The sequence below is a fragment of the Alosa alosa genome, chromosome 1, assembly GCF_017589495.1.
Source record: "Alosa alosa isolate M-15738 ecotype Scorff River chromosome 1, AALO_Geno_1.1, whole genome shotgun sequence".
NCBI lineage: Eukaryota > Metazoa > Chordata > Actinopteri > Clupeiformes > Clupeidae > Alosa > Alosa alosa.
The window spans coordinates 45,307,566-45,335,296 of record NC_063189.1 but is presented as its reverse complement, the minus strand read 5'-3'; the positions used below and the strand labels follow the sequence as shown (position 1 = coordinate 45,335,296).

At 41.5% G+C, this 27,731-nt stretch overlaps 2 protein-coding genes across 2 annotated transcripts; one reads left to right on the top strand and one right to left on the bottom strand.

The window, feature by feature from the left end:
- The first annotated feature begins 628 nt into the window (after positions 1–628).
- LOC125301284 (opsin-5-like) lies at positions 629–9,071 on the top strand. The gene is made up of 6 exons (XM_048253746.1): positions 629–991; positions 2,089–2,176; positions 3,215–3,377; positions 3,615–3,742; positions 4,136–4,470; positions 6,693–9,071. The coding sequence occupies exons 1-6, from the start codon at positions 944–946 to the stop codon at positions 7,305–7,307; spliced, it is 1,377 nt and encodes a 458-aa protein (XP_048109703.1). The 5' UTR covers positions 629–943; the 3' UTR covers positions 7,308–9,071.
- A 1,437-nt stretch (positions 9,072–10,508) lies between these two features.
- Positions 10,509–26,632, bottom strand: ripk1l (receptor (TNFRSF)-interacting serine-threonine kinase 1, like). The gene is made up of 11 exons (XM_048246011.1): positions 26,549–26,632; positions 24,840–25,014; positions 24,374–24,530; positions 23,857–23,994; positions 20,170–20,401; positions 19,781–19,930; positions 18,359–18,435; positions 15,528–15,603; positions 13,863–14,462; positions 13,602–13,742; positions 10,509–12,553 (listed from the first exon to the last, which is right to left on the bottom strand). Exons 2-11 carry the CDS (start codon positions 24,992–24,994, stop codon positions 12,258–12,260), a joined length of 2,022 nt encoding a protein of 673 aa, XP_048101968.1. The 5' UTR covers positions 24,995–25,014; positions 26,549–26,632; the 3' UTR covers positions 10,509–12,257.
- Between the last annotated feature and the right edge of the window lie 1,099 nt (positions 26,633–27,731).

Genomic DNA, 27,731 nt, shown 5'->3' with positions numbered 1-27,731 from the left:
CAGCTGAAAACACTTTTCATTTGTTAGCCTATTATAAACGTATCTTTATTAGTGTCAACATTACAGTATTTAGGCTATGTTAATCTCAAGCCACTCTAAGAAATGGCCGTAGGTCTACTTTTAGAGTAAAGCACAGCAAAATCTATTCAAATTGCAGTCCGAGGGCTAGTCCGAGGGATATTGTCCATAAAACGTTGTTAAACTTAGCCTATAGGCTAGGATACATAATCACATATTTGGAGATTTGAAGTGGGCTCATATGCTTCCATAACGTATTGATGTAAGAAAGAGAAAATGTGGTAAGGCCAGCCTATGGCATTTCTCATATCTCGCAGATAATTGGTTGTCCTGTTTTGCCGATGGTTATAATGCATAATAGTTTGAGCAACAATAGCAATAGCTTGTCACTAATAACGACACAAATAGACTAATGAATGTTCATTTAATGAAGTTTCAACATTGTGCAGTGTTCCTACATGTATTCATGTTCCAACACAAGCCTACATGTATCCATCATGTTCCAACAGAATAAGTACATGTTGCAACAATTCTGGGCACATGTTGGATACGTGTAAGTTCATACACACACAACTTACACTACGTGTAAGTTCATATAGGCTGCTTATAAAAAGGAAATTATTCTGATACATGTAAGTAAGGCGGGTGGTATGACGTTCGGTTGGTCGATCGGTTGGTTGATCAGATGGACGGTCGGAAGGTTTTAGGCACGATTCCCGCGCCATACACTGGAGGATAAAAGCCGCTGCATCTTCACGAGAGCCTACACCTTCAGTTTATCCTGATGGTATTTGCGAGTTTTTACCTTTTAAAATTAGATAGCTAGGCTACTGTCTTATTGTGATCTGCGGCAACGTGCCTGCTCAACTTGCAAGTGACAAGCATTTTCAAAGCCATCTTTTTGTTTTAAGGACAAAGTCATTGGATGACTTTTGGAGCCTCCCAAGGGATTGTTAGTAGAACAGGAAATATGGTAAGTAGCCTACAACATAAACGTTGCCAGGTGTCATTTTAAGGGGTCTTGGAACATAGGCTACTAGGAATTTATTAGGAAAATCTTTTGTAGCCAGCATGTCTACTTTGTGCCACAACCTACCCATGCCCATGAATGCTTTTCCTGCTCTTCCAATAATACAGTATCGATGCATCTGGTAAAAAGTAAATAAGTAGCCTAGTTCTGCTCTGATATACAACGATTTTTTCGTTTTCGTTTGCGGTCACAGTCATTGGATTTCACACGTTTAACACATTAACTACAGTAGGTGGATGGATTTCTTCTTAGATTTTAGAGGATGTTGCACCTATCTACTAGCCTGATTTAATTAGAACAATCAGAAAGCTTTTAAAAGTTGTGTTGTGTTGACTGTTGCATAGAGACAAACCAGAACTGTAACCAATTTGAGGCAAATGGAGACGTCATTAGATGCTAATTTCTTAATGAAATAAATAAAACAAAAATTAATCTGCAGTTCGGGTAGCTTGTGTGTGTGTGTGTGTGTTTTAATTTAAATGTTTATGGTGATAAAACACCATCTGTTTCCACATCTCTCCTCCAACATTGTTTGTCGTTGGCCCCTCGACTCATCTTTATTTTGTCTCAATTTCTCAACCATCACACAGAGCCATTTAAGTCTTCTCCCTCATGTGTATCAGTTGCCAGATGAACAGTTGTAGCATACATCTTCAGAAAGGTTTCCATGTTTGCTATGGAGCACAGTTAAACACACATTGCCAAGAAATTCACCATTCACAACCCAACTCACTTTGTCTGTGTTGAAGGGTGCTCCTCATGCAAGTCACAACACACACACACACACACACACACAGATGTATACTCACTGGTACAACCTTTAGTTACACTCATTTTTGCTATTCCACGCACTAAGCCTTCTTGATGCCAGCTTAAAGGTTATAATGTATAGCTGCCCTCTGAGACAACATATCAGTAAATGTGTTATATACAAAAAGAACATCTCCAGCATATTAGAACATAGTGTTTGTTCTACACAAATAACCATGCGGCCTGTTATGGAATGTTGTGAGTTAATGGCTTTATCTCTTTTCATGCAGTTGAATGTATTGGAGGATGAGGTATTGTTTCAGTCAACCATCCCAGAGGCTGCAGATATCAGCATGGCCATTGTCTATGCTATATTTGGTAAGTGTGCTGTTTCAGGCTGAATATGAATTAGGATTTAGTTTAGCGTTTGCATGATGCTGTCACAATTGTATGCCACTGTACTGCTTTATGTTTGGACTTAATGAAACATTGGTCTCACTTGTGTAAATATATCTTATTGTACACAAATACGATTTCATACAAATACAGCCTCTGACACAAACACACACATGCACACACACACACACACACACACATATATGCACACACATACAGATGGATGCACACACCCACATTGATCTCACCTTTCAATCATGCCTGCAAACACAAATCTTGTTCACTTTCTCTATAGCATACATATCCCCACGGATGCAGTCACACTGAGCATTTACTTATTGAATGATAAAAGCTCTCCGTCAAAGCTAACATGCAGATGTGTGTGCACAGATAAACTCACACTCTTACACACATTTCCTGTATTCTGAGAGGCTTACATGTTCCCAGCTTTGCATGCAGTCTTTGATCTTGAAAGCTGAACGTCAGAACACTTATGCAGGTTAGCGAAGCGCACTGATGAGAATGAAAATCGTTGAAAAACCGCGCTTCAGAATTCCCCTGATGCCTTTTCTCAGGTGAAAGGGAAGATGTTCCCGTTTTTATGCCTGTATTCAAAGTCTATCAATATCAAAAATATTTGCACATGTACTCTTTATTGTAATTTACAGCAATGCTTTGCCATGATGTCTACTGCATATTACATGTCCAACACTTGCTTACACAAAGCACTTCCAATGAGTGCCTCCATTTACAGTTCATTTAAAAGCTTCAGGTCCATTCCGATATTTTAATGATGCAACACTTAGCTGCACCTGTTAACCTCAAGTCAACTAATTCACGCTGAATTCACTGGCCAGTCTGAAGAGGAAAATTGACATTTCAGGATCAAAACACTCATTCTCAGTGACTTTTGCATATTTTGCACCCAGTACCATGGATAAGTACAGAACAGTGTGAGGTTTTCTGACTGAAGCATCCAATAGATTGCTCTGGCTCCTGACTGATGCTCCATTCTTGTAGGTATGTGCTCGGTGCTTGGGAACAGCATGCTGCTCTATGTCTCCTATAAGAAGAAGCATCTACTTAAGCCAGCAGAGTTCTTCATCATCAACTTGGCTATCAGTGATCTGGGTCTGACTATCTCCTTGTACCCAATGGCTATCCTCTCAAGTGCCTTTCACAGGTAATATGAAACAGTTATAGCTCCATTTATTTACAACATCAATTGGTTTCATCCTATAATGTCTCTGCTTAGGAGAGAAAAGCATCATCTCACATACGTGGCATGATTTTCACCCAATCATGCAATGATAGCACTGTATCAACATTTATAGTAATGATCAGACGTTACAGTGGGCTATGAACGGCATCTCATTTTATATTCCATTACAATCGTTTGTGTGTTTTTTTCCCCCTCAAGGTGGTTGTTTGGGAGGACGGCATGCTTGATCTACGCGTTTTGTGGCCTTCTGTTTGGAATATGCAGTCTGACCACGTTAACCTTGCTAAGTTTGGTGTGCTTTATGAAAGTATGTTATCCTCTTTATGGTGAGTATGTCCAATCGTCCAGCCAGGGAAAGGTTACAGAAAAGCATGCAGTAGACCGTGAAATGAGCCAAGAGCACAGTAGATCGGCAAAGATAGAAGTTATTTGTCTTCAGATATTACACCTGAAGAAGATGCTGTGTTTATTACCAGATACAGATATATCAGTCTAAAGTCCTTGGGGCAATACAGAGATTTTCGTACCAGTGTAAAGAAATTGAATTTGGTTTATTTACCATGTAAGGACAGTATTCAATTTGATAGGTTTATTTGATTAATGGTAAGTGTGTCATATCAATAATAATAATAACAAAATACACAAAAGCCATTTTAATTGCTATTTTCCTATTGCAGTCTTATGCAGATGTAAACTGACTCACCCCGCCTGCTCTGCAGGTAACAGGTTTCAGCCGTCCCACGGACGTCTGCTGGTGGCGTGTGCCTGGCTCTACTCCCTGGGCTTTGCGGGCTGCCCGCTGGTCCACTGGGGTGAGTACGGCCCGGAGCCATACGGCACGGCCTGCTGTATCGACCTGCGCCTGTCCAACCTCCAACCGGGTGCCCGCTCCTACATGCTGGTGCTCTTCGTCGGCTGCTACCTCCTTCCCTGCGCAGTCATGGTGGTGTCGTACACCAGCATCCTGGTGACTGTGCGCACCACCAAGAAAGCCATGGAGCGTCACGTGCCCAAGAAGACTCGCATGGGCAACATCCAGGCCATTATTGTAAAGGTACACAGTATGTGTGTATGCATTTGCAATTTGTAGAGTTATATGAGTTGGCTCTCATTTGTCTAGACCTCATCCTTCATCAAAAAGCATATGAAAATCAGCCGTGACAAAATGCTGGTCAGACATCATCCCTTGCAGATAAATGTTGGGCCTTAAGTTTGAAGCATTCTGAGGTTTGTTAACTCTGATTGCAGTGAAGTTGCATCATTTTCTTGCTCTGTTTTTCTCCAATATGCTAAATTATACAGTGTGTCCATTTTACCATTATGCTCTTAATCGTAGATAGATAGGTAGATACTTTATTGATCCCCAAAGGGAAATTATTATTGATTTTATTTTTTTAGATAAATTGTGCCATTTTGCACAGCATGTACAGTTTATTGATATTATTATCTATATTTCTTCACCTGTCTTCACTGCTGTTACACCCAAATGTCCTTGCCTGGACAGGAATAAAGTGTTATTATCTGGTCTTAATGAAACTAAATGGGATTTTGTCTAGCAAATTAACTGTATTGGGATCTCTTGCTCCCTCCCATGTCTCATCTCTTCTCCTCTATGCCATTCCGGATGCCATTCCACTCATGAGAGGAATCAAACATGCCCTTCGTTGGTAGCGCAGTAGTCACTTCGTCTTTCTGCTGTAAAAGTGCCGTAGGTGCTAGTAATAGCACAATATTGTCAGACACCAAACAGGACGAGGACCACAAAAGCGTCACGTTAGAAAGTTTATTTAAGGGTTGGGGGTTACGGGGGTTACAGGGGTTCCGGGAGTTCCAAGAGTCTGCGTGTGTGTGTTCCCCCAATAGCCGAGCAGCAATGGCAGGAGCTGGATGATCCGGGAAGTCCTGGGGGAAACACACACACAACAGCAATTGAAACGAAGCAGCAGTACAGTCAAGGCCTAGGCTGTATTCGTAGAAGCGAGACGGAAGGCAGGTCAAGATTACCGGGGCTGGCGATCAAAGAAGTAGTCGAGCGGGTCTGGGTTCACAGGCAAAGAGTCAGAGTCGTTTTCCAAGACAGGCAGGTAACTGGTGCGGGTTTGCAGACGATCTGACAAGTGTGGACTGAACAGCAAGGCTTTATATACAGGGCATGATGAGTGGTGAATGCAGTGCAGCTGGTAGGTAAACGAGGGTGAGGCAGAGCAGAGCAGGAACAGGTGGAGGTCATCAGACTTCAATCAGCGCGTGTTACCAGGCAGAGAGAGAGCTCATGACAAATATAGGGATATCAAAGGCAAGCGTAGAGGTCAGAGCAAATGAGTAATAGAAATGAACCCTGCATGGCATTCCTCTGTCCACTGTGTTAATAGACGACCCCAATAAGTCTGAGAGCTAATACAAATCTAAAGGAGGTATGGAGCTGCGCAGAGCATGTCCTCAATCATATATGGACTTGCTGACCTCAATAGATAACTCACAGTGATGAAGTACTCATTACTCAATTAGAGTTAATTGTGCTGGCTTTGGCATGGAACATTATGATGGATCTAGTATCTTACCGGTGAGGTTTGTGCCCCAGTATGGCTATTCATTTTCTCTGAGGGGTTTGTGTTTGAGTTTGCTGCATGCTGTGGTGTTTGATTGGCTAATCAATGGGAGACATGGTGTGTCAAGTGGCAACAGGCATACTGGTGTGCATCCCAAATCCCATAGGTGCCTTATCCCCGATTTCCTTGTGTTTTGCCAAATGAACCCTGATTCTTTGGCATCGGGCCATACTGTTTTTCCTCAAGTGTCTCTTCTAATGGCTGTAGCTATTGTGGCAATTATGGAATATAGACCACCTGCTTTTCTGTCTACCAAATCAACACTGCCAGTACTATATGTTGGGCTGTGACAACTGTGAATTCTCGACGCACTGACTGTGTGTGTGTGTGTGTGTGTGTGTGTGTGTGTTCCTACATACAGTAGATAACAGCTCGTATGGGTGTGGGTGTGTGTGTGTTCCTACATACAGTAGATAACAGCTTGTGTGTTAAAAGCAGAGTATGCAAAATGCCTAAAATAACGCTTCTCTCACCACAAGTGTGAAGCGCTGATAAACATAACGTTACTCACTCCCGCTGCTCACCTCTCTTCTTCTCCTCCTGGTCCTATCTCCAGCTCACCTCTCTTCTTCTCCTCCTGGTCCTATCTCCAGCTCACCTCTCTTCTTCTCCTCCTGGTCCTATCTCCAGCTCACCTCTCTTCTTCTACTCCTGGTCCTATCTCCAGCTCAGCGTTGCCGTGTGCATCGGCTTCCTCTCTGCGTGGAGCCCCTACGCCGTGGTGTCCATGTGGGCGGCGTTCGGCCACCTTGAGAGCATCCCTCAACTGGCCTTCGCTGTGCCCGCCATGTTCGCCAAGTCCTCCACCATCTACAACCCTCTCGTCTACATGCTGCTCCGCCCCAGCTTCCGCAGGGTCGTGTGCCGGGACCTGGGCGTGCTGCGCCGCGTCTGTCTGCTGGGCTGTACCAGCTCGTCACAGCCCCGCGGCCCCCCGAGGCCTTCCAAGTCGCCCCGCAGCGCCATGGGCATCATGCCACTGAGGATAAAGCGCGTGTCGCCGCGCTCTTTGGAGCCCAGGGGGAGAGTGTGCAGATGCAGTGACGCGTACGAATGCTTCCGGAACTACCCTAAGGCCTGTTGCGTGCACCTCAACCCCAAGGCAGCACTTGTGCAGTGCCCCTCTCAGGAGAAGGTCACACCGGTGACCTCCGACCTGGAAATTCAAACCAAAAGGCTACCCGCCAACAGGGTGGTTACTAGGCAAAGGACAGAAGACATCGATTATTTGCAGTTCAACTTGGAGACTGTGCCAGGACATGTTAAAGTGGCCTGGCCATAAAGCATACCAATGTCTGACACTGTTAAATTCAGCTTTTCTGATACACAGCAAACTTTGCATTAAATGGTTAACATAGAGTATGGACACATACATTTATTTTCTACAGGCTTTCTACTGCAGTTAAAGGAGAATTCCTGGCATTTTTCACCTAGATCTGTTTCTCTAGGTAACCGAATACCGTCGGCACAAAAAACAGTGCTACACTCTGGGGGCATGTTAACTTCATGTGATGCACATGCCCCCCAAGTGTAGCACTGTAACTGCCTGGCTACTCTAGCCGTTGGCTGCAGCAACCCGAGCTAGGTAGCAGTGATTTTTTTTTTGTACCAACAGTACTTGGTGAGCTCAAGAAACAGAGATCTAGGCCTATGTGAAAAATGGTGGGAATTCTCTTTTAAGAGTTCTCAGCACTCAAGATCTCAAGTAATGTACTTGGTACACAATGCTGCAGTGAAGAACAATAACAAATCAACTCATACTGTAATTATAACTTCATCAGGTACCTCAGAAAGTGTGACAGTAAATAGTAATAGTAAATCATGATATCCATTATCTATCTAAAAAAAGATGAATTGCCTGTCCTATATGGTCCATTGTTTGAAGTGTGACGTGTTAAATATCAATAGTGTAAACAACCATGAAATAAGACAGGTATGAGGAATAGTATGATTTGAGATCTTTCCCTTTAAATGGCAATATGCAAATGATCAGTGCACTGCACTCTCATACTCCCTTGGTAGCGATGCGGGGTATGCATTCCATCTCCAAACTCAGGTTCATTTTCCTGCAGGTTTTATTTTCAGGGTCAACAAAAAGACACTATAGCATTCCGATTATGCATTCTCTTCGCTGAAGCGCTGAGATTTAAATGGAAAGCAAATTATAAGCACAGACATCAAAGGATTTCATTAATGGCTAGTGGAAAGGCTTATGATGCTGCCTTTGCTTGGGTCAACTAATTAATACTGCCTGGACTAATATCTTGTGCAGGTTCAAAGGTAAATGGTGGTTCAGGCTTACAGGGAGAGTAATATCAAAGAAAGAAAAAAACTTCTATTACTCATTGGGTTTGTAGGATGAAAATATGCAATATGCAGTGAAAACATTTCAGCAGTATCCAACTATAAAATGAGAAATCCCTGTCTGTCAATATGTTGTCCATGTGTGTTTTTCCCATCCCTATCCATCTTTCATCTGATCGACTTGGCAGGTGTATGGGAACCCAAGTGAGTACAGTGTAGACTGTGACATTGGATGTGAAATGTTAAAGATATTAGAAGACAATTTTTTGGCCAGCAGCTGTGCTATTTTGGAGTGTGTTGGTCAAGCTGCAGGTGCTCAGCACTATATGACATGCCGACATGAAACATCCACTTCACAGAGCACAATATGCCAGCCTTCTTAGACTTCCGGTTTCAGCGTATGTTGTCAAAGAAAAGTATTGTATGTATTTATTATTTATTTTGGAAATTGTAAACTAGCCATTTTAAAAAGAAAAGACAGATTGTTTGTACAGTAGTTGATCTTTTCCTTAATATTTGTCTTTGAATCATTGAGATACTGTATGTAAGACTTGTCCACAGTCCTGTTATGTACAAATGTGAATAAATCAGAATTGAAATGGTGAAATTACAGTAAGATTATGTCGGTGTTTGATGACAAAGTTATATATTGGCCCTTAAATTCTGTTTACACATCTGTATATTTTTCTGTTAGGCTAATGATGAAATTGTTAACAACGTGCTTTTGACTTGCCATACTGTGTTGCACTTTTATTTATGAAACACATGATTTCAGGGTGTAAGGCCAAGAGCAGTCTCATTTTCTTTTCATTTTCTACCTCAGAGGAGATTGATCACAAACATTACTAATTAAAAGACTCTGAGCTTTAGAATCAGAAAGCAGCAGAAATTGAGTCTTACACTTTAGCTTCGGTACCTTAAACTTTGACGATAAATAAAAACAATTCAACAGAGGCATGGATTTTGGATGGAGACGTATAGTCTTTACTGATACTAAACATTTTAGTGTGCTACACACAAACCATCACGGCTCATTGGCTCAAAAAGTATTACAATTATTTCAATTCCCAATTGGAAGAGTGGCACATTTTGTCTAATATTTCTGTATTTACCCAGGGGGAAAAGATGAAATATTGAAAAAGGTAGTGACCCAGAAATGATAGGCTAGTGTTATGGGTTAATTAAAATGTGAGTAAAAGTACAATTGTGTCAACAAATCATTTTAAAGCACTTCTGGCAGACACTGTTCAGTGATATTCCTATCTTCTAGCAGTTAGTAGCCTAATGCTGTTGGCTTTAACTGAATTATGGTAATGCTATTAGTGGAACCTTTCATTAATTAATACCAACCTGGAACTGCCCACTTCCAGCTATTGATCACAGCTTGACCTTTCATTAAAGCCTCTGTTTTTGGGTCACAGTATTCCTTTTCGCTCTCAAATTATAGCCCAGTATTCCCCCCTCGGCAAATTGACATTTCTGACATTTTTTTGTTGCTGTTGTGTTGTATTTGGGAGAGGTTTTCTTTTAATGTATTTTCTGATGACATGGTGTCTGCTGTCCTTGAACCTAGCTGGATTACCTCCTAATGAGTATTAGAATGTATTATTTTTCTGAAGGCAGAATCTCTACTAGAAGGCATAATATAAGTAATTTCTCTGTTGGTTTCACATTCTTTATAAAAGATGAATCACTCCTCCTGAAGTGAAATGAATCAGTGAACAGACTATTGACTATTAAACATAGACTGTGTGATTATCCATTGCTTAAGCATTGATGGTGTTTGTTGTGGGACTGTAACTAGCTGAGACAGGAACTGTGAAATTACTTTGCTACATATTCCACAAAACCCAGAAGGTTCTGTGCATTATGTTATTGTTTATGGTATTGAGCAGGCACTTCTGTCTAAAGCTAATCATTATCCTGACACGCTGCCACAAGGAGGCGCTAATGTCCATGGGGTTATATAAGCCCTTTCACAGGGCAACTCATGGGAAGAGGAAAAGGCCGTGGTAGACTTTTTCTATGATTTTACGTCACTAGAATTGTTAAAGGCACGAGTCGTCTGTTTCTGTCTGTCGTCTCTGTGAGTGTGAGTGTGTGTGTCTGGACTGATGTTGACAAATGTGTGCTTCAGATACTTCCTCAAAAGTTCTATATGAATGACAATGACACAGCATTCTTGAGCCTGTTGGGTTTAGTATCATATAAAAAATATTTTTGTTAGTTTCCTCCAGTGGACAAGTTTAAAACATGAAAACAACATACAATAAGACAACATTTAACAAATATGAGGCTATAGTTGTCCCTCACATAGCAAACCACTGGCATGCATGTCCAACAATAACTAAGGCCAGCATTACAATGACACCATGATTCTCCATGTTTTTTTTTTTTTTTTTTTTTGTTTTATAGGCTCTTTGCGATTTAACAATACAGCGCGTGTGTGCTTCTATACATGGCAGAGGGGCTTGTAGGACTTCACTTCTGTTGTGTTTGTGGATGTGCAAAAATAAATAATTTAATTGATCGATCTAATCAATAAAGTAGTCAATTCAATACCTATCTGGAAAATTCATGATCAATCTTTTAGACTAATATGCATTTTTTCACAGTTTTCTAGGTTAATTCCCACAAGGACATGGCCAGGGAATTAAATAAAAAATGTTCTGACATTGCCTTTTTCTGACATAGCCTATTGTACTAAAGGCAATGTTTACAAGATGCCAATTTTCACAAGTTCTTATAAATCTGTGCAAAAAAAAAAACATACTACATGTAGCCTGACGGACATTTCACCCTCTCCGTTTTAAAAAATAACATTGTGCACATCTGTCAGTTTTCAGAAAAGTTTTCGTTTACACTAACCCGTGTATAATATAACGTGTGCTTGAGCAGAAATGCAGAAAAATATCACTGCATCGTGTTCGTTGTCGTCTAAACACCACCTCAATTCTATTTAGAATTTGAATCTGGTACCACACCATTGGGATGTGATTATGGGGCGGGTTTCAACAGGGGAAAAATGCCTCTGCACACAATTGGATAGACCTAACCAATCAGAGCAACAAAATACAGTATGTGAATACTATAGGGAGGACAGTCAAAACATCCTTCTCCATAAATGCCTTAATCGCTGTTCCCTCAACAGATGCACAACAGACGCATAAGGAAATCTCCATGTCTAGCTTCTATAGAGACAGCCTTTTTGGTGTAAACAAAATCAACTCAAGCGTGCTCAGGTGACATGACTAGGCACCGTTGCTCATCTGTCCATCACCATATAAAGCCCGCCAAGATGATTTGATTGGCGCAAACTGCTCTGGTTATCTACAGATTAATCAAATATCAAACAAATTGTTCCTTGCAACCCTAGTTTCAAAGGGATATTCCACCATTTGGGGAATTATGCTCATGTTCCGGGTGGGAGGTTGAAAATGAGCGTAATTCCCCAAATGGTGGAATATCCCTTTAAACATAACTTGACAATAACTTGACATTATTTTGACAGTTTATGATACAATTCAATAAAACAATTTGACCTGTCAAACCTACTGAACCAGATCCTCATCATTAGTACCTCATCAGTTAAATGACAGCACTATTGGACCAACATGGTCCAAACTGTTTTGATTTGGTGTTTTCTGGTGAGACACTGCTCTGTTGTCATTCCGTCGTCATCCAAACAAAGAGGTAAAGGAGGCCACGATACAGGCAAGACCATGAGACTGGGGGCCAGGTAGGAGCTTTGCATGTAGTTATATAAAACATTCATTCATTCATTCATCATTCATCGTACTCATTTGTTTGGGCTCTTTTGAGAATGTCTCACAAATAAAGTTGATGTCTGTTGTGAAGCCAGTGGGTGCTTGGCAGATTGACAGATGTTTCAGTCGCCTGTCTGGGGACGGCTCCTTTCTTCGGTCACTCATGGGGCCGTGCTCTCTCGGCAGGTGTGCAGCAGGCGGTGCAGCAGGTCCACCTTGACGCAGTCGCTGAGCGCCCTGTAGAGGCGGCCCACTGTACAGCCCACGCTGCCCTCCTTCATGCGCCAGCGCTCCAGCATCTGGTGCACCTTCTCGCTCAGGCCGTCGCGGCTGTAGTCGTGGTCGATGGTGTCCACCTCCACGTCGGTCAGGCCCAGGCGCCGGGCGCATCGCTTCCAGTTGCTGGCGATGTTCTCCCGTAGCAGCTGCAGGTGGTCCTCAGTCACGGCGTGGTCTTCTAGAAATGCAGACAACCAACCAAACACACGACTCTGACGGGTAATCACTTTGGGACACTAGAGAGTTGAGCCTCTACGGATGGTAGGCTACTGTCCATGCTTTAACACAGTAATTCTCAGTCTTATTCCTGGGGCAATCTTCCCTCTACTTTGCATGTCTCACTCGACTATGGCAGGAGCACACTTAATTAGCTGAATATGTCTGGGCAAGCCAATCGAGAGCAGGATAACAACATTGACTCTACTCAGTATAGAGAATATATTACTTCTCTAATTAATATAACTAAGAAGCCTGGAACCAGGACTAGGAACCTTTGCATTTAAATCAAATCAGTGTGTATGCAAGAGGAGAGCCCATCATAAACATGCTGTGATTTATAATAATAATAATAATAATAATAATAATAATAATAAAGCTTTATTTGTATAGCACCTTTCATACACAGAATGCAGCTCAAAGTGCTTTACATTTGAAGCATGTAACACAATAATAGTCAGTCAGTCATTATCAATCACTTTTCTTTGCTGTTTATGATATACTCAGCAACATATCAAAAATATAGAAAATGACGCCATAAGACTGGCAGCCTTAACCCTCTTACCCCCCCAAAGCACGCCATATGGCAACTGTGGCAAGGAAAAACTCCATATTCCAGGAAGAAACCTTGAGCAGAACCTGACTTAATAGGGGAGCCCATCTGCTTCTGGCTGGCTGCCTCCAATAGTAGCAGATGTAGAATAATCTGAAAATGTAGTCTACAGGATAAGATGAGTTAACTAAAAGCTTTCCTGTACAGGTATGTTTTCAGATCTTTTTTTAAATATTTACTGAACTCGCCTGCTTGATGTACAGAGGCAGGGTGTTCCATAGTTTGGGGCATAATGGATAAACGCAGCTTCTCCACTTTGTTTGTGGAGCACTTTGGGTACGATTAAAAGATTAGAATTGGATGATCTAAGTTTCCTTTGTGGTTGATAAGATATTGATTTGGCCTTTCCCCACATCATGTCAGATGGGAGAGTAACTGTAGTTAGAGAATGACTTACGGTACTTCTGCAGGAGCTCTTTGTACAGGATAGTGGACCCTCCGTTAGACTGAGACGCAATGGAGGCCGGTTCAGGGGAGACAATACTCATTGTGTTACCGTCCCCAATTTGGATGGCACGGCCCCCAACAATGTGAAGGCCTGGTCAGGTTTAAAAAAGGACGGACACACACACACACACACACACACTTCTGAGGCATATGAAATTTACCATAATAAAATGGCAATAGTGCAAAATAGAGTTTTGGAAGTCTCTCTTACCACCTTCTTGGGAATGCATTCGTCCGACGTTACCTCGCATATTGCCAGGCATGTAATCTGACTCCGGCACAGGGTAGTTGGGGCAGGACATATTCCGCTCCATGGGGGGGTGCTGATCAGAATACGCACTCCCTCCTGACATCTGGCTCCGGTACCTTGCATCCAGCGCTCCTCCACCAATAGAGCGAGCCATGGAATTGTCCTCTGGGCTTTGCGGGGTGGTGTCAGCTTTGGTCCACGGATTGACAGAGGATGACTCTTGGCAGTACCAGCGACCGTTGGTGGGCATTGGCGGTGATTGCTGTTGCAGCATGTAGGCGGCGGCAGGCGTGCTGTACGAGGGAATCGGTGGCTGTGATGGCGGCTGGCAGTGCCCACTCTCGGGCTGGTCAAACTGGCTGTAGCTGCCGTGCTTGTGGTAGTTCAGCTCCTGGGCCAGTTTGTGCTCCAGGACCGGGGACGCGTCCACCTGTAGGCTCGGCTCAGGGCCCACGGCACTGAAGTGCAGGTCCTCGATGCTGGCCTCCACAGGAGCCATCTCGGAGCTCCGCAGAGATAATGGGGTGTCAGTGGCATGAGTGGCCATATTGTGCTTTTCGGCTGCAACAAGAATGCTTCAGTCAGGATGATGACATTATATTCATGCAAAGAGTATATATATATATATATATATATATATATATATATATATATATCGGAGGAATCAAAGAGTATATATATATATATGTAAGGGATAATGGACGACACGGTCGAGGTTGTAAAACGGCCCCGACGCGAATGCGTACCTCCTAGTGCATTAACTTCTGTGAACAGACCACCGTGGAGTCCATTATCCCGCTTATTCCACTGTTGCCACTTGCGTTATGTTCATTTCCTGTTACAATTTAAACGTTTTAATCGCTAAAACTGTCTTGTTTGTAGAACTAATTTCTTCCGGCACATATCAACTAATTCTCAACTCACAGGACAAACTGCCGCTACTAGTTCTAAATGGATGGTTGCTACGCCAAAGGCCAGTCGTTAGTTCTATCTCTCCCGTTGTCAAGCGGGCGATCCCAAGATTCTGATGAACTTTAGCTTTGAAACATCGCTATTTTACTTAGCCTGCCGTCATCCATCTAGCTAAAAGCCACCTCCGTCATATGCTACAATGTTGCAATGTTCTGAACGTCTGCATTTTACAGCTCGGATGCAACGTGACCGTTCATTTAAACTTCACAACGAGTTTGGAGAATTAATATACAAGTGTCATACGGCCAGAAAATGGATCTACTTCATAGGTGTGCAGATAACATAAAGTTAATGGTCGTTCTAAATTACGTAGGACAATGGGAAATTCAACCAAGCAGTGGAATAAATATATATATATATAAATTAAAAGATATATATATATATATATATATTAAAAGAAAAATGCACAGTGGTCTCTTATTTTTTCCAGACCTGTACATATATAAAATGTAAGATGAGATAAATTCAAATGTTCTTATAAATAGCCATGCATTACAGATGTGTAAATCACATCTGAACCTCCCAGAAATGTGTTTCAGGGATTAAGGGATGAAGGCCTGTCTCAAGATATATGGCCTGTTGATTAAAAGTGGACTCCTAAGGATCACATATGCACAACCAGGCATTTTTCCATCATTAAAAAAGAGGGCTTACGTGCGATCAGGTCGGGGTGCCTCATTCTGAGAAATTTCATCTTCTCCACCAATTCCTTTGGGCCAGTGTACAAGCCCTGCATGCAAATGAAAAGAGAAATAAAAAAGACTAATAAAAAATGTAGCTCCAGTAAGACTCATTAGGTCAGTACTCAGTAAGAATCATTAGGTGTTTTTTAACTGAGTTCCTTTGCCATGCTATATAGCTTGTTCATTGTGTTGATTTTACAGTACATGGGAGTGCTGAAGTTCTGACACGACACCTCATGCGGCTCTGTGTCAGGGAGCATACCTACGGGACGCGGGGGATAAGAGATGGGTACTGTGACCGTTACACATTGCAGACAATTAATAACTGACCACCGCATGTGACATCACCAGGAAGAAGTCAACTTGGGAATACAAAGATAACATAGCTATGCCATCTCGCCGAGTGTTTGTTAAAGGACCTACACCATAAATGAATGAAATAGTGAAACGCGAACACATACCTTACACAATAAACACCTGGATTTTCCTCTCTCCATCCTCCTCTCAATTTCACCCTATACCAATGCTATCATAGATGTTTTTAAATATTTGTACAGGGAAACTGCCATTTTCTGAGACACTCATCATCATCATTAACTTTATTGCTAGACTCAAGGTCCATTCAGAAGACACAGACATGACATACAACATACATTAAAAAGACAAAGATAAACATATACAGAGAAATAAAAAAGAAACAACACACTTCTTTTCTATAAAAGACACTTATACCAGTGTTTCCATAGTAATGATTGGTATCATAATGGTATCATCAGGGTATCATGGCACTAAATCTAGGATTTGCCAGAAGCATAACAATGCTGTTCTGGGAGATGTTCAGGCGATATTTGAACGAACAGTCGGATTTGTAGACCACATTTCTCAATAATGCCTGGAAGGTGCTGCTGACCCCTGCATTACAGAACAGGTCACTTCTTGAGCAGTATCCTCATACAGTCATCATAAGCACCCTTAAGCTTCTGTATGCTTGCCTTTTAAAACTTAATCCATGAGGGAGCAGTATACAAAGGAGTGCAATATGCTTTAAACAGGCTCATTTTGACGTCATCTGTGCTCATGTGGAATTTTCTTGCCAGCATGTTATCTTGGGCATATGATATGCAATGCTGCTTATATATATAAGCCACAGGTAATGTACAATGGGTACAATGGAGGGAGCAGGAAGAGTGGGAAGAGTAAGAATTAGAGGAGGCCGAAGAATAGGACGTGGAGGTGAAGAAGTAGGAGGAAAAGGATGCAGGTCAAGAAGAGAGAGGGAGAGGATGACAAGACAAGGAGGTGAAGTTAGAGGAAGAGGACAAGGAGGAGCAAGAGGAGGACGAGGAGGGGGAAGAGGAAGGGTAAGAAGAGAAAGAAATAGCCCTTTTACAGACAAAAAAAAACAGTCTACATGAGAGGATATTGTCATGTCAGGCTTGGATACGTCATTCCAGAATATATTTTTCCCGGTGCCTTGGACTATGACATTGCATGTGATGTAGACGGAATTTTGAGAGAGACGACCCGATGTAGACTGATTTGTTTTGTCTCAGTGAAATGCTATTTTGTGTTTTGACTTGGAAAAACACACTTGTGTTTATTTTGATGTACTTGAAGTTTGGATCCCTGTATGTTTACAGAACTACAGTATGACAAAAGTATGACCTCAAACTGACATAGTCTACCTTGTGCACAGAGAAAGCAAAAGCCAGATGTGTTTTTTATTCAGACCATGAGTGTGTAGTTGGCACATTGTGTGCTTACTATTGTGATGGCTTGTGTTTACTGTTTGATACCTAAAACATCATTTTTACTTAAGGTGTGAAAAGTTAAGCAAGGCGCAAGAGCTTTTTTGCAAGAGAACTACAATGTTTTGCTGATTGGGTGAAAGGTTTTCCTATTTGTGTGCAGAGTTTTGCAAAAAAAGCCATAGTTACAAAAAATGTGCTTAAGCAATCAGAAAAAACTGTAACATCAAAAATTTAGACTGGAGTAACTCAACATTTGACACCTCCTATACGTTTAGTGTTCTAAAGACGTCAAATAGTCTGTTATCGTTACCAAATTGATAGCCAAGGAGCCAGAAGTGAACACGCATGGATGGCTATAAAGACTGTGCCTTCATTATACAACTAAACACGAGAAAATACTTTTATAACCCTTGAACCAGCTATTTACTATGTGATCTCAATCACATAGTCAATCACATAGATGGCAATGCAGCGCACCTGGTTACCTCCCAAAAACGCCCTCAAACGCCCACAAATACCTGTATGTTTGTGTGAAAGAATGGTTATTGACTCTGTCAAAGGACTTAGAGGCATCAATAAACCCAATTAGCACAGAAGAGTTCTGCCTTATGTTGCCTCCTTCAAGGCATAGATACACAAGTCAGTACCAAGCTCAGTTTTGAAGCCAAATTGATTGTCAGTAGTAAGGACATAGGCAATCAAGCAATATCCTTTCCAGTACTTTAGATATCAAACTGGCTAGGGCTATTGGCCTATAATTATCCAAACTCCCAACCTTGCCAGCATTGTCCTTGATGGCAGGCATGAGAGTAACAGACAACATAGATTCAGGTACCACCTTTGCACCTTTTAGCAAACGTAAAATGCTCTGCTGTGATGTGGTCTGACTCACTTGCTTTCTTATCAGTTAGCTGTGCTACTGCCTGACAGACTTAACTGGAGGTGATTATCTCTGGATTCCTGTTGACAATATTTGCCACTTTGTTAGGGGATACTGAGCCTAACCACAACAAATATCTCTTGGCATGCTTACATTCGACACTTAGCCTACCTTGAGTTTCTGAATATCCCTCTCCACGTCATTCTGTAGGCGCTCTTTGTAGAAGGGGAGGAACTGCTCGTAAGCCTCTGCAGGAAACACAAGTGTCCGCGGAAGATAATGAGATAAACTGCAGTCACATGAACTTAATAGAGTTTGCTGCTACAGCTGCTGTGAGAAGCCACTCGCAGGAAACACTATACGTTCTTCAAAACATAACGGAGGTTTTAATTGTATGGATGGTGCAGCAGATGAGTAATGTTCTACAGTAAGTGTGTGTAAATGTAAATGGCCCAATCCCAAAGTGAGCCCTGAGGACTAAGGACTAAAGACTCACAGACTTAATTGATCTCAGGTGCTAAGTGAGTGAGTGTGTATACTGTAGGTATAAATGGGATTGGGACAGCACTTCACAAGATCACATGTACCTTGGCAACGATTACATGTAGGCTACCTACTTCACAAGATCACATGTACCTTGGCAACGATTACATGTAGGCTGCCATGGCGATGTTTAATAACAAATATGTTGCTGACACTTGCACCAGGGTCATTCCAAGTCAATTGAACCAGGGCCCACGGACTTAGGTCTCAAAAAAATTCTGAAAAAATTACCAGGTGTACCTATGTTACCCAGGAGACACACTGTAAAATTACTCTTAGGTAAGATCAATACTTTCCAAGATACGACCAGTTTTACAGGGGAGGGGGGTGTCGATTTTGGTCGGCCTCTTTTTTTTTGTCAAAGTTCACAAGCCCACAGCGCAAGAACTAAACCATGTAGGAGGCTCAAATTTTGCATGCTGGTACATAAATAAGAATAGTATGTAGCAAAATCATGTTTGATCTGGATAATCCTGCATGGTCATAGCTGTCCCTCAAAGTTGATACAAGTTTTATTGGAGTTTTTGGCTGGGCTCTGTTTAGGCCTTCAGAAGACATATTTGTACTCAACATAGACTCTTGATTTATTTTCCTTACTGAGATAAGTAGAAACACTCTCACAAAAAGCAATGAACAGAAAATAAATTACTTCAGGGTCTGAACAGCAAACCTTACAAGTCTGAAAAATCATTTTGGTTCTCATTTTCAGAGCACCCAAACACCTTGTGGGAATATGCAAAGATTTTTTTATATTTTTTTCTTTATTCTCCATGAGCCTTTCTTTTTAAAAAACACCAATTTGACTTGTCTTATGCAAATCTTTCTTTTTTTCATTTTGAACATGGGCAAAATGCACCATTGAGATCAATATGTTTTGTATAGAGCTACCACAGGTTACTCTATACAACCACAGGTGGCACTGTGGTAACTCTACACAAAACATATTGATGTCAATGGGGCATTTTGCCCATGTTCAGGGTGGAAAATAAAAAAGAAAGATTACAAAGTACTGTACTAATGTGGCACTGCATACTTAGGACACACGCTAACCTTTGAAGGTTGGGCGCTTTAGAGGGTCCTGGTCCCAACACTGCTTCATCAGCGAGATGATCTCTTGCGGCGTGTCTTCTGGAATTCTCTCTTCTTCTGGCCGATCCCCCTTGCGCACACACTGACAGATATGGTCCTCAGACCTAGCATCTGATAAAAGCCACAAAGTCCAGTTTAGACTGCTCTGAGTTATTGTTCTTGGTGTGAACATCACTTTATACATGGTACAGGTATTTTGCAATACATGTGCATACAGGGGTTATTAGCCACAAATTGTCCTGAATACAATTCATATACCAAAGATGATAATGTCAACTACTAAGAAAACTGGACCTGTGTTTTTCACAAACAAGGCATCGCATAACACAGAGATGTCAATGAGTTCTCACTCTCATATGGTTCGCTGTTGGTCAGGATTACCCAGACGACGATGGCAAAGCTATAGATGTCCGACTTCTCGGAGGAGCGGGTGTGTATGCTCTCCAGGTGCTCAGGGGCCATGTAGTAAAGGGTGCCTGCCCCACGCGCACAGCCGCCACGACCTGATTGGCTCTTCCTGCGAGACTCCTCCTTGGTCAACTTGCTCCACATCTGACAAGTGGCTAAACCCAGGTCTGCAATCTGATACCCACACGTAAATGCTGAACACTGAACTTCACATTGACTCATTATATAACATATTTTACGGACCATAAGTCACACTTTTTTTCATAGTTTGGCTGGTCCTGCGAGTTATAGTCAGGTGCGACTTACATATCAAAAATATTCAGGGGTGTCGCCCCCGGGAAAATGTATTAAACATTGTTATGCAAATGCACAAGTTCTGAGCACTTTCAGTCAGAGATTAGGGCCTGCACTATGCCTAAAACACTCGTACAGTAAATCCTCAAATTATGGCCGGGATTCTATTTATAGCCGGGCCTCAGATTCGGACAAATAAAGGCTGGTCCCCAAATAGCCTACAAGCTGGGGTAATAATTGCCTACATGGTTTCGATTTATCTCAATGAAATAAAAGAGCTCTTCTTAATATTTTATATTGTTGGTTGGTTTAATACTGCCAATGAAAAGTCGTTGTCCTACACCATGGGTCTCCAACATGTCTTTCTCAAGCTACCAGTCACTTGCCGTCCCCTTCTGAGCTTGCCAGAGGCTGAAGCAGTACTAGCCTACATTTAAACACAATTGTTGCCGCGAGGCATTCCAGCCTACGAATTTAATTAAAAAAAAGTAAATCATGCATAGGCCTAATTTTTAAAAAAAAAATCAATTTAGGCTACTTTAGGCCTACTTGGCTATGCAATAAGGTTTTCATTACATCACAGCACACGGTCAATGAATGAATGAAAGCGGATGCCTTGTCTCGCAATAAACATCGGGTGGGAATCCCAGTCAGTGTTTATACTGGATTTGGGTTTGCATATGTAGGCTAAGACGTTTCATACACGTGTTTCAACACTGCATTTCGGTCGTTGCTATTACCTTACCATTACCTTACGCATGCCAGTTATGTATCCACCAGCTGCCTGCAGCCTACTTCCAAAACTCCAAAGCTGCTTGCTGTCAGATTTGGTTCCGAGGGCACAAGTTCAGTGTATCAACAACACTCAATAACAGTTTATGTAATGTGTTAATCAATTAAATTTCCAACAATTTCACAGCTAGTTCTGAAGTAGGCCACTCAACTAGCCCGCTTGCTTACGACGAGACTCAGGCTGCGCAATCGGCACCCGCTTCCTTATTTGGGTTGCCAGGTTTTAGCCTACAAAACGGTTGAAATTGAAACTAAGTGATCGTGTATGTGTAGGGTGTATTTCATACACAATCTGGCAACCTGGGAGATGTCAGACTAATAGAAAAAATGAATGGATCAATGATTTTAAAATGAAGTTTTATGGCCATGCAAATTACGGGACTTTTCCGGGAGAAATAACAAAACGGGAGGGTGCCGGGAGATGACCTTGAAATACAGGAGAACCCGGGAAAAACGGGAGTGTTGACAGGTATGATCCCGACACTCTTTCAACTACATGAAACTTAAAGGAACCATATGTAAGATTGTGGTCAAAACTGATACTGCAACCACTTTCAAATGACTGTAGAGCAGTGTATCCCCTCCCCCTCCCTCGAGGTTGCCAACCCGGATGCCGAAACACTACTGACTTTGTGATTAGGTAGGTGGAGGGTGGTGCATCAGCCCAAAACACATCATCAACATCAGTTGAGGGCTGCACTTTTTAAATGACAATATCCTGGCCGGACTACTGTTGTCAGTGATATAAGTATTTGAACTGAACATGATTTCTTAACATCTAGTGACATATCAGGGCCATTTTATGATTAATTGTAATATATTTCATACATACGGTTCCTTTAATAGTGAACCATCAAATACCCCCCAGATTTCAGTGCCCATCAGTCCCAACATTTAGCAATATAATCAAACAATCCAAAATTAAATCCCAAACCAAACTGAACATCTTCTGCTTTTGATATCCTACCGGTATGCTGCTCCAAACGAAACACATGTCTCACAATAAAGCGCACGTAAGAAATAAAGGCCTGCCTCGAATACAAGTCTGCCCTAAATAAAGACCTGTGCTTTGCGCAGCCTAAGTAAATAAAAGACCCCGGCCATAATTTGAGGATTTGCGATAGTCTGTCTCCTAAACATTCCTCACCCCGTTATCCAGACATGCATGAATACTTTTGATTGTGAGTTTCAAATGTTATTTTGAGAATGATGATGAACTTTCTCTTCAGCATTTTCATGACCGTGTTGCAACTATGTTTACAGAGATACACTGTAAGGTTGGCTGCAAAGATTATGCAGACTGTTACGATTGACTGGCACACGTGCACACACACACACACACACACATTATCAAAATCATACACCAAACGCTTTAGGCTATAGTCTTTCTACATGGGTTTAGTTAATGATCGGGCTATAATAAGACCACACTTTAAAACTGGTTGGTGTAAACCGGGACATTTTAACATCTCGACTGGGACTCAGGACACGCAACTCAAAATCGGGACTGACCCGGTTAAACCGGGACTTCTGGTGACCCTATTCTGTGTGGTAGTTGAATAACTTTCCTTTCCAGATTAAATGTCCATACTGGTTAAGAAAGGCATGTGAACAGTCTAAAATAAGGGTAGCTTCCTTAGCATAGCGTTGTTGAAAGTTTGCATATTCTTTTAAAACGTGCATCTTTTTTTCTCTCTCAGAGGTTCCCTTCCGAGCATCCCGATCTACTGCCGGCTTGTGCTTTCATATCGCCCAAAATGCTTAATTGCATTGTCCACATTTTTAACAACATTTTCATGTACCATATCAGCATTTTCGTAGTAAATCTTTTGCAAATTGCTTTACAATAACCATCGGGGGCCTCCTCGTTGGCTGCCTTCCTCATCACCCGGCTTGCCTCAGCTTCACCGCCATTCACTCCTTCATCTGCACGTTCTTTTAAAGCACATCTTTTTCTCTAGTTCTCGGAGGTGGCCTCCCGAGCATTTGCTCTGCTGCCGGCTTGTGCCTCCACATCGCCCAAAATGCTTGATTGCATTGCATTCTCCACATTTATAGCTACATTTTCATGTACCACATCAGCATTTCTGTTCAGTGAATCTTTTGCTTTACAATTACCGTTGGGCCCTCCTCGTTTGCCGCCTTCATTATCACCTGGCTCGCCTCAGCTTTGTCTTCATTAACATTCCCGGTAAATTCTCAATCTTTTTTTCTATGTGTCCAGTTACATAGTCTCTGTCTGTTCTTGGTCTTGGATTTTGTGAAATAAATTTCTAAATTTGCGACTTATATATTTTTTTTCCTCTTCATGACACATTTTTTGACTGATGCGACTTATAGTCCGGAGCATTTTAAAAATAGCATATAAGTTAATGCAAAATCACAATAAATATAGGTAGAAAAAAAGTCAAACATTTAAGCAAAGACTCTCACAATCAAACTGTTGCAGTTATGCGCTCTCTTCCTCTCTCTCTCTCTTTCTATATCACGCACACGCACGCACACGCACACACACACACACACACACACACACACACACCTACCTTAATATGGAAGCCATCATCCACCAATATGTTCTCTGGCTTCAAATCTTTGTGAATGACACGGTTCCCTGTTAAGTACACCATGCCTTCAAGTATCTCTGCAATAATTCTTCCTTTGATGGACAGTGGAACAGACACCTTTGGTAGAAAGAACCCGCAGAGACACATTTAAAATAAATTAAATCCACTAGTCAAGGTAGAAAAATTGCTGACAGTAAAGGTGACACAATTTTTATTCTCCATGATGCACAATATAGCTTGATGGTCTTTTGTGCCCCCACTGTCGACTCCAAGGCAGCTAATCCTAACCCCTAACCCTTGCCTAACCCTAGCGCCTCCGCCTACCTTGAAGTCGACAGTGGGGGCCCAAAAGACCATATAACCACAATATAACACATCTCCTGAAAGATCATAAGAATTCTTCTATCCTACCCAACCTAATGTACTGTGTGACATCTAAATTTGAACTGTGAGCGTACATAGCTCCACATTCGGCAAGGGCTCAGTGCAAGCTCACCTCCTCCAGCATGTTCAGCAGATTGCCCTTTGGGATGAGCTCCATGACCAGAGAGTAGTCCCCATCCTCTAGGATCACGCCCAGCAACTTGACCACCCTCTCGTGATTCAGTCTCTTCATCAAACTGCCCTCATCCAACAGAGATTGGCGATGACCTCTGGAGCAGGAGGAAAAATGAGAATGAGTTCGGCGACTATTCACCACAGATGGACATGCAAAGGCACCAATTACCATATCAACTACTTCAACTACATTTTTAATTATAAAAGTATTCCTGAGACTGGCATGGCTAAAGTTCAAAGAAGTGCTTGAGCTCAAAGTTCAAAGCTTGGTAGGACATTCTGAATCAGGAACAAGTCTGTTATGCTGATTATCTCTTATTAGGCACAATGAAAAAACAAGTAAAGTCTGTACCCTTAAGTCTAGTCTTTTTATGTATATCCTAGTTAAAAATGGTATTACTCACTCGTTTCGCGGTGGACCTGTGTACACAGTTTTCATGACTACTTGGCCAAGTGTTTTGTGATAGCAGAGATAGACCTCCCCAAATCCCCCGTAGTCCAATGGCTCTTTCTTGATGAGGTCGGATGACTTCATATTTATATCCAGCACCATGGCCATAATTGCAGACTCTTAACATGCTGTGGTCAGAATACAACACAGAGACTTTATCACACACGTGTTATGAGATATCTGGTTCCTGATATTCGGTTTTCTCCAAGGCAGAGTTTCACTAAGCTGTTTGCCGGCATCAGGTTGTTGCTGTCGTAGTGGATGCAGACCAATGATTGTAAAAAATCCTTTTCAAGTGTGACTGATCAAGCTAGTGGTAGTAGTGTAGTGTTTATAGATAAGTAGTGTTTATCGCACCATGTACATCCTTGGACCCTGAAGCTATTGTTATGCTTCTTTGGAATGGTTACTGTAATAGTTTCATAAACTGACAAACAATGTTCTACAGAGAAGCATTTTGAGCAAGTAATAATAACAAGCAGTTATTAACAGTACTTTGAGGAGTGTAATGATTATGCCTCCACTCAATGACTTATTTGGTACTCTAGGTTGTGGGGTCAAAGGTCAAGGTCTAGCTTGCTCCCTCCAGGGCATTCCCAGTTAAAAACAGATATACTCAGAGATATACTTTCCCTTGAGTTTGGTTTGAATTTGAAATGATTATGATTTTGCAAATCTATTGCGTGTGTAAACCAGCTTTAGGGAATATGTTTGCACTATTTTGAATAAAAGACAAAAGGTTTGTTTATTAGTGTCAGTCTAATTTCTGTATTTCATCTTTTATGTGATTTTGCATCTGGATTAGGCCCTACTGTTGTTTTTGTTTTCAACAGGCCTAATGTTAATCTTGTTAAGAATAGACCAGCATGCTTTCATTCACAGCAGTAACAGTAACAATGTGAAACTGTCTGAAGATAAAATGATTACCGTACAAGCGATGAGGCAGTGATTTGACACAGTATTCAAGCGTTGCGACTTTGAAAAATAGCATGAATAATGTGCATGCCAGCGATGCTACAAATGAGAAAGCATGTATCTGTTTATTTCCACACACTGAAAAATTGATTGTGTGGTTCAGATGGGAGGTTTCTTGCTATTCTTCATTAAATCAAGTAGTAGGCTGCAGCCGCTCTGATTAAACTCCGCCCAACTTAGAATGGCAGGAACCAGTGGCTGAAACTTGGAAAGTTTGTAACACGGAAGCAGAGAATGTCGGAAGCGAGTCAATCAGGCACGATACATGCTCTATTATTATTCATTTTCCAACGAAGTCTAAAAACAAGAGAAATTATCTATCCCCACGAAAAGACAAATTTACCATACAATGTAGATTACCAAAGGCTCATTTGATTAGCTATGCTTTTCACAAGCTGTTGAACTTAACTCAATAGACTGATGTTAGCCTAATAATACTCATAACGAGAACATTATAGCAAAACTAGCTGGTTATAATTTCCAGCAACTAGAATGTGGTTAGAGCCCTGCACAGACTTATTGGATAGTAGAACAATGAACTTTTATGAACACATAAAATACGGAAGCTGGGTGCCTATCATTCAAAGACATATTACACCTGATGATATACATTTAACAACACATTCTGGCGTTCATATGGACGTTAATATAAAAAGGAAAAGTAAACACACGTATAACGCTTCCTACCGTTTCACATTGATAGTTTTCCGAGATACACTTCTGGTAGGCTAGCCTACTAGTTGCGATGAGAGTCGGAAAGTGAAACTGGTTCGAACTACTCCTCGGCCAGACCGTAATAATCAAAAGAAGAGGTGATGAGGTTTTTTGTAGACCGCACAGCCTAGCTTAGATGGCTCAGTCAGATAGGCTACACAACATGCAGTATGGTTATGGCTATTATAGCCTATTTAACCAAGGCAACTTACAGAAAATGACATAACATGCTTAAAATACATGCTTAACAGTAACCGTTTTAAAAAGTTGGCAAGCTTACATTAAGCAAAATAGTAGCCAAGCCTATACAGTAATATACAATATCAAATAAGCGGAAACAAACAAAAAACAAATAGCCTATATAGGCCCTAGCTAACTGTACATAACTGTAAGAATTATTAAGTGTGAGCTGAACAGAAGTCTTTAGACCATGGACAACTACAGAAGTAGCCTAATTCCTCACTTTTCTCATTTTCTCTTTCCACCAGAAACAGTGTGTTGTTATGCTATTTATTTGGTCTAGTCTTGTGAAAAAAGTCAAGAGACATCAACAGCTGTCTTAAACCAGAATAAACTCCACTATGTGTTTCCTAGCTCAACAGGGCCTGCTGTCGGGTTCAGCAACAGAGGGGGCATTGGATTTCCAGGGGCGCACTAATTTTTTTATTGTCAGAATAAGCATTTTCATTGAGACAGGGGAATTCACATGCTTCAAGAGCGAAACCATGTCGTAAATAAATAATTGTCCCAACGTCATATTTAAGCTATCATGTGTGTCATATTGTAGGCTTTGATTGTTGGAAGTCGTTGTTTGGATAAAATCATCAGTCAAATGACTAAATGTAAATGTTATAGGCTAGGCTACTTGCTGATGCCCTGATAGATAACTGATCAACTGTAAACTAATTAACTGTAAAGTAAGATTACAGTGCATACGGAAAGCATTCACAGCACTTCACTGTAAACGTACAGTGAGTGCACTGTAATACGTTTAGTGAAGTGCTGTGAATACTTTCCATACTGAACTGTAAACGTATTACAGTGCATACGGAAAGTATTCACAGCACTTCACTGCACTTCACTGTAAACGTATTACAGTGCATACGGAAAGCATTCACAGCACTTCACTTTTTCCACAATTTGTTATGTTTCAGAC

What these genes read in the sequence shown, in the direction of transcription:
- LOC125301284 (XM_048253746.1), top strand. Translation starts at nt 944, where the DNA reads ATGACTTTTGGAGCCTCCCAAGGGATTGTTAGTAGAACAGGAAATATG. An exon ending in CTCTCAAGTGCCTTTCACAG is followed by an intron (nt 3,378 to 3,614) that starts GTAATATGAAAC and finishes TTCCCCCTCAAG; the next exon opens with GTGGTTGTTTGGGAGGACGG. An exon ending in TCCAGGCCATTATTGTAAAG is followed by an intron (nt 4,471 to 6,692) that starts GTACACAGTATG and finishes TCCTATCTCCAG; the next exon opens with CTCAGCGTTGCCGTGTGCAT.
- ripk1l (XM_048246011.1), bottom strand. Translation starts at nt 24,994, where the DNA reads ATGGCCATGGTGCTGGATATAAATATGAAGTCATCCGACCTCATCAAG. An exon ending in TGCTGAACATGCTGGAGGAG is followed by an intron (nt 23,995 to 24,373) that starts GTGAGCTTGCAC and finishes TTTCTACCAAAG; the next exon opens with GTGTCTGTTCCACTGTCCAT. An exon ending in AATGCATTCCCAAGAAGGTG is followed by an intron (nt 13,743 to 13,862) that starts GTAAGAGAGACT and finishes AAACCTGACCAG; the next exon opens with GCCTTCACATTGTTGGGGGC.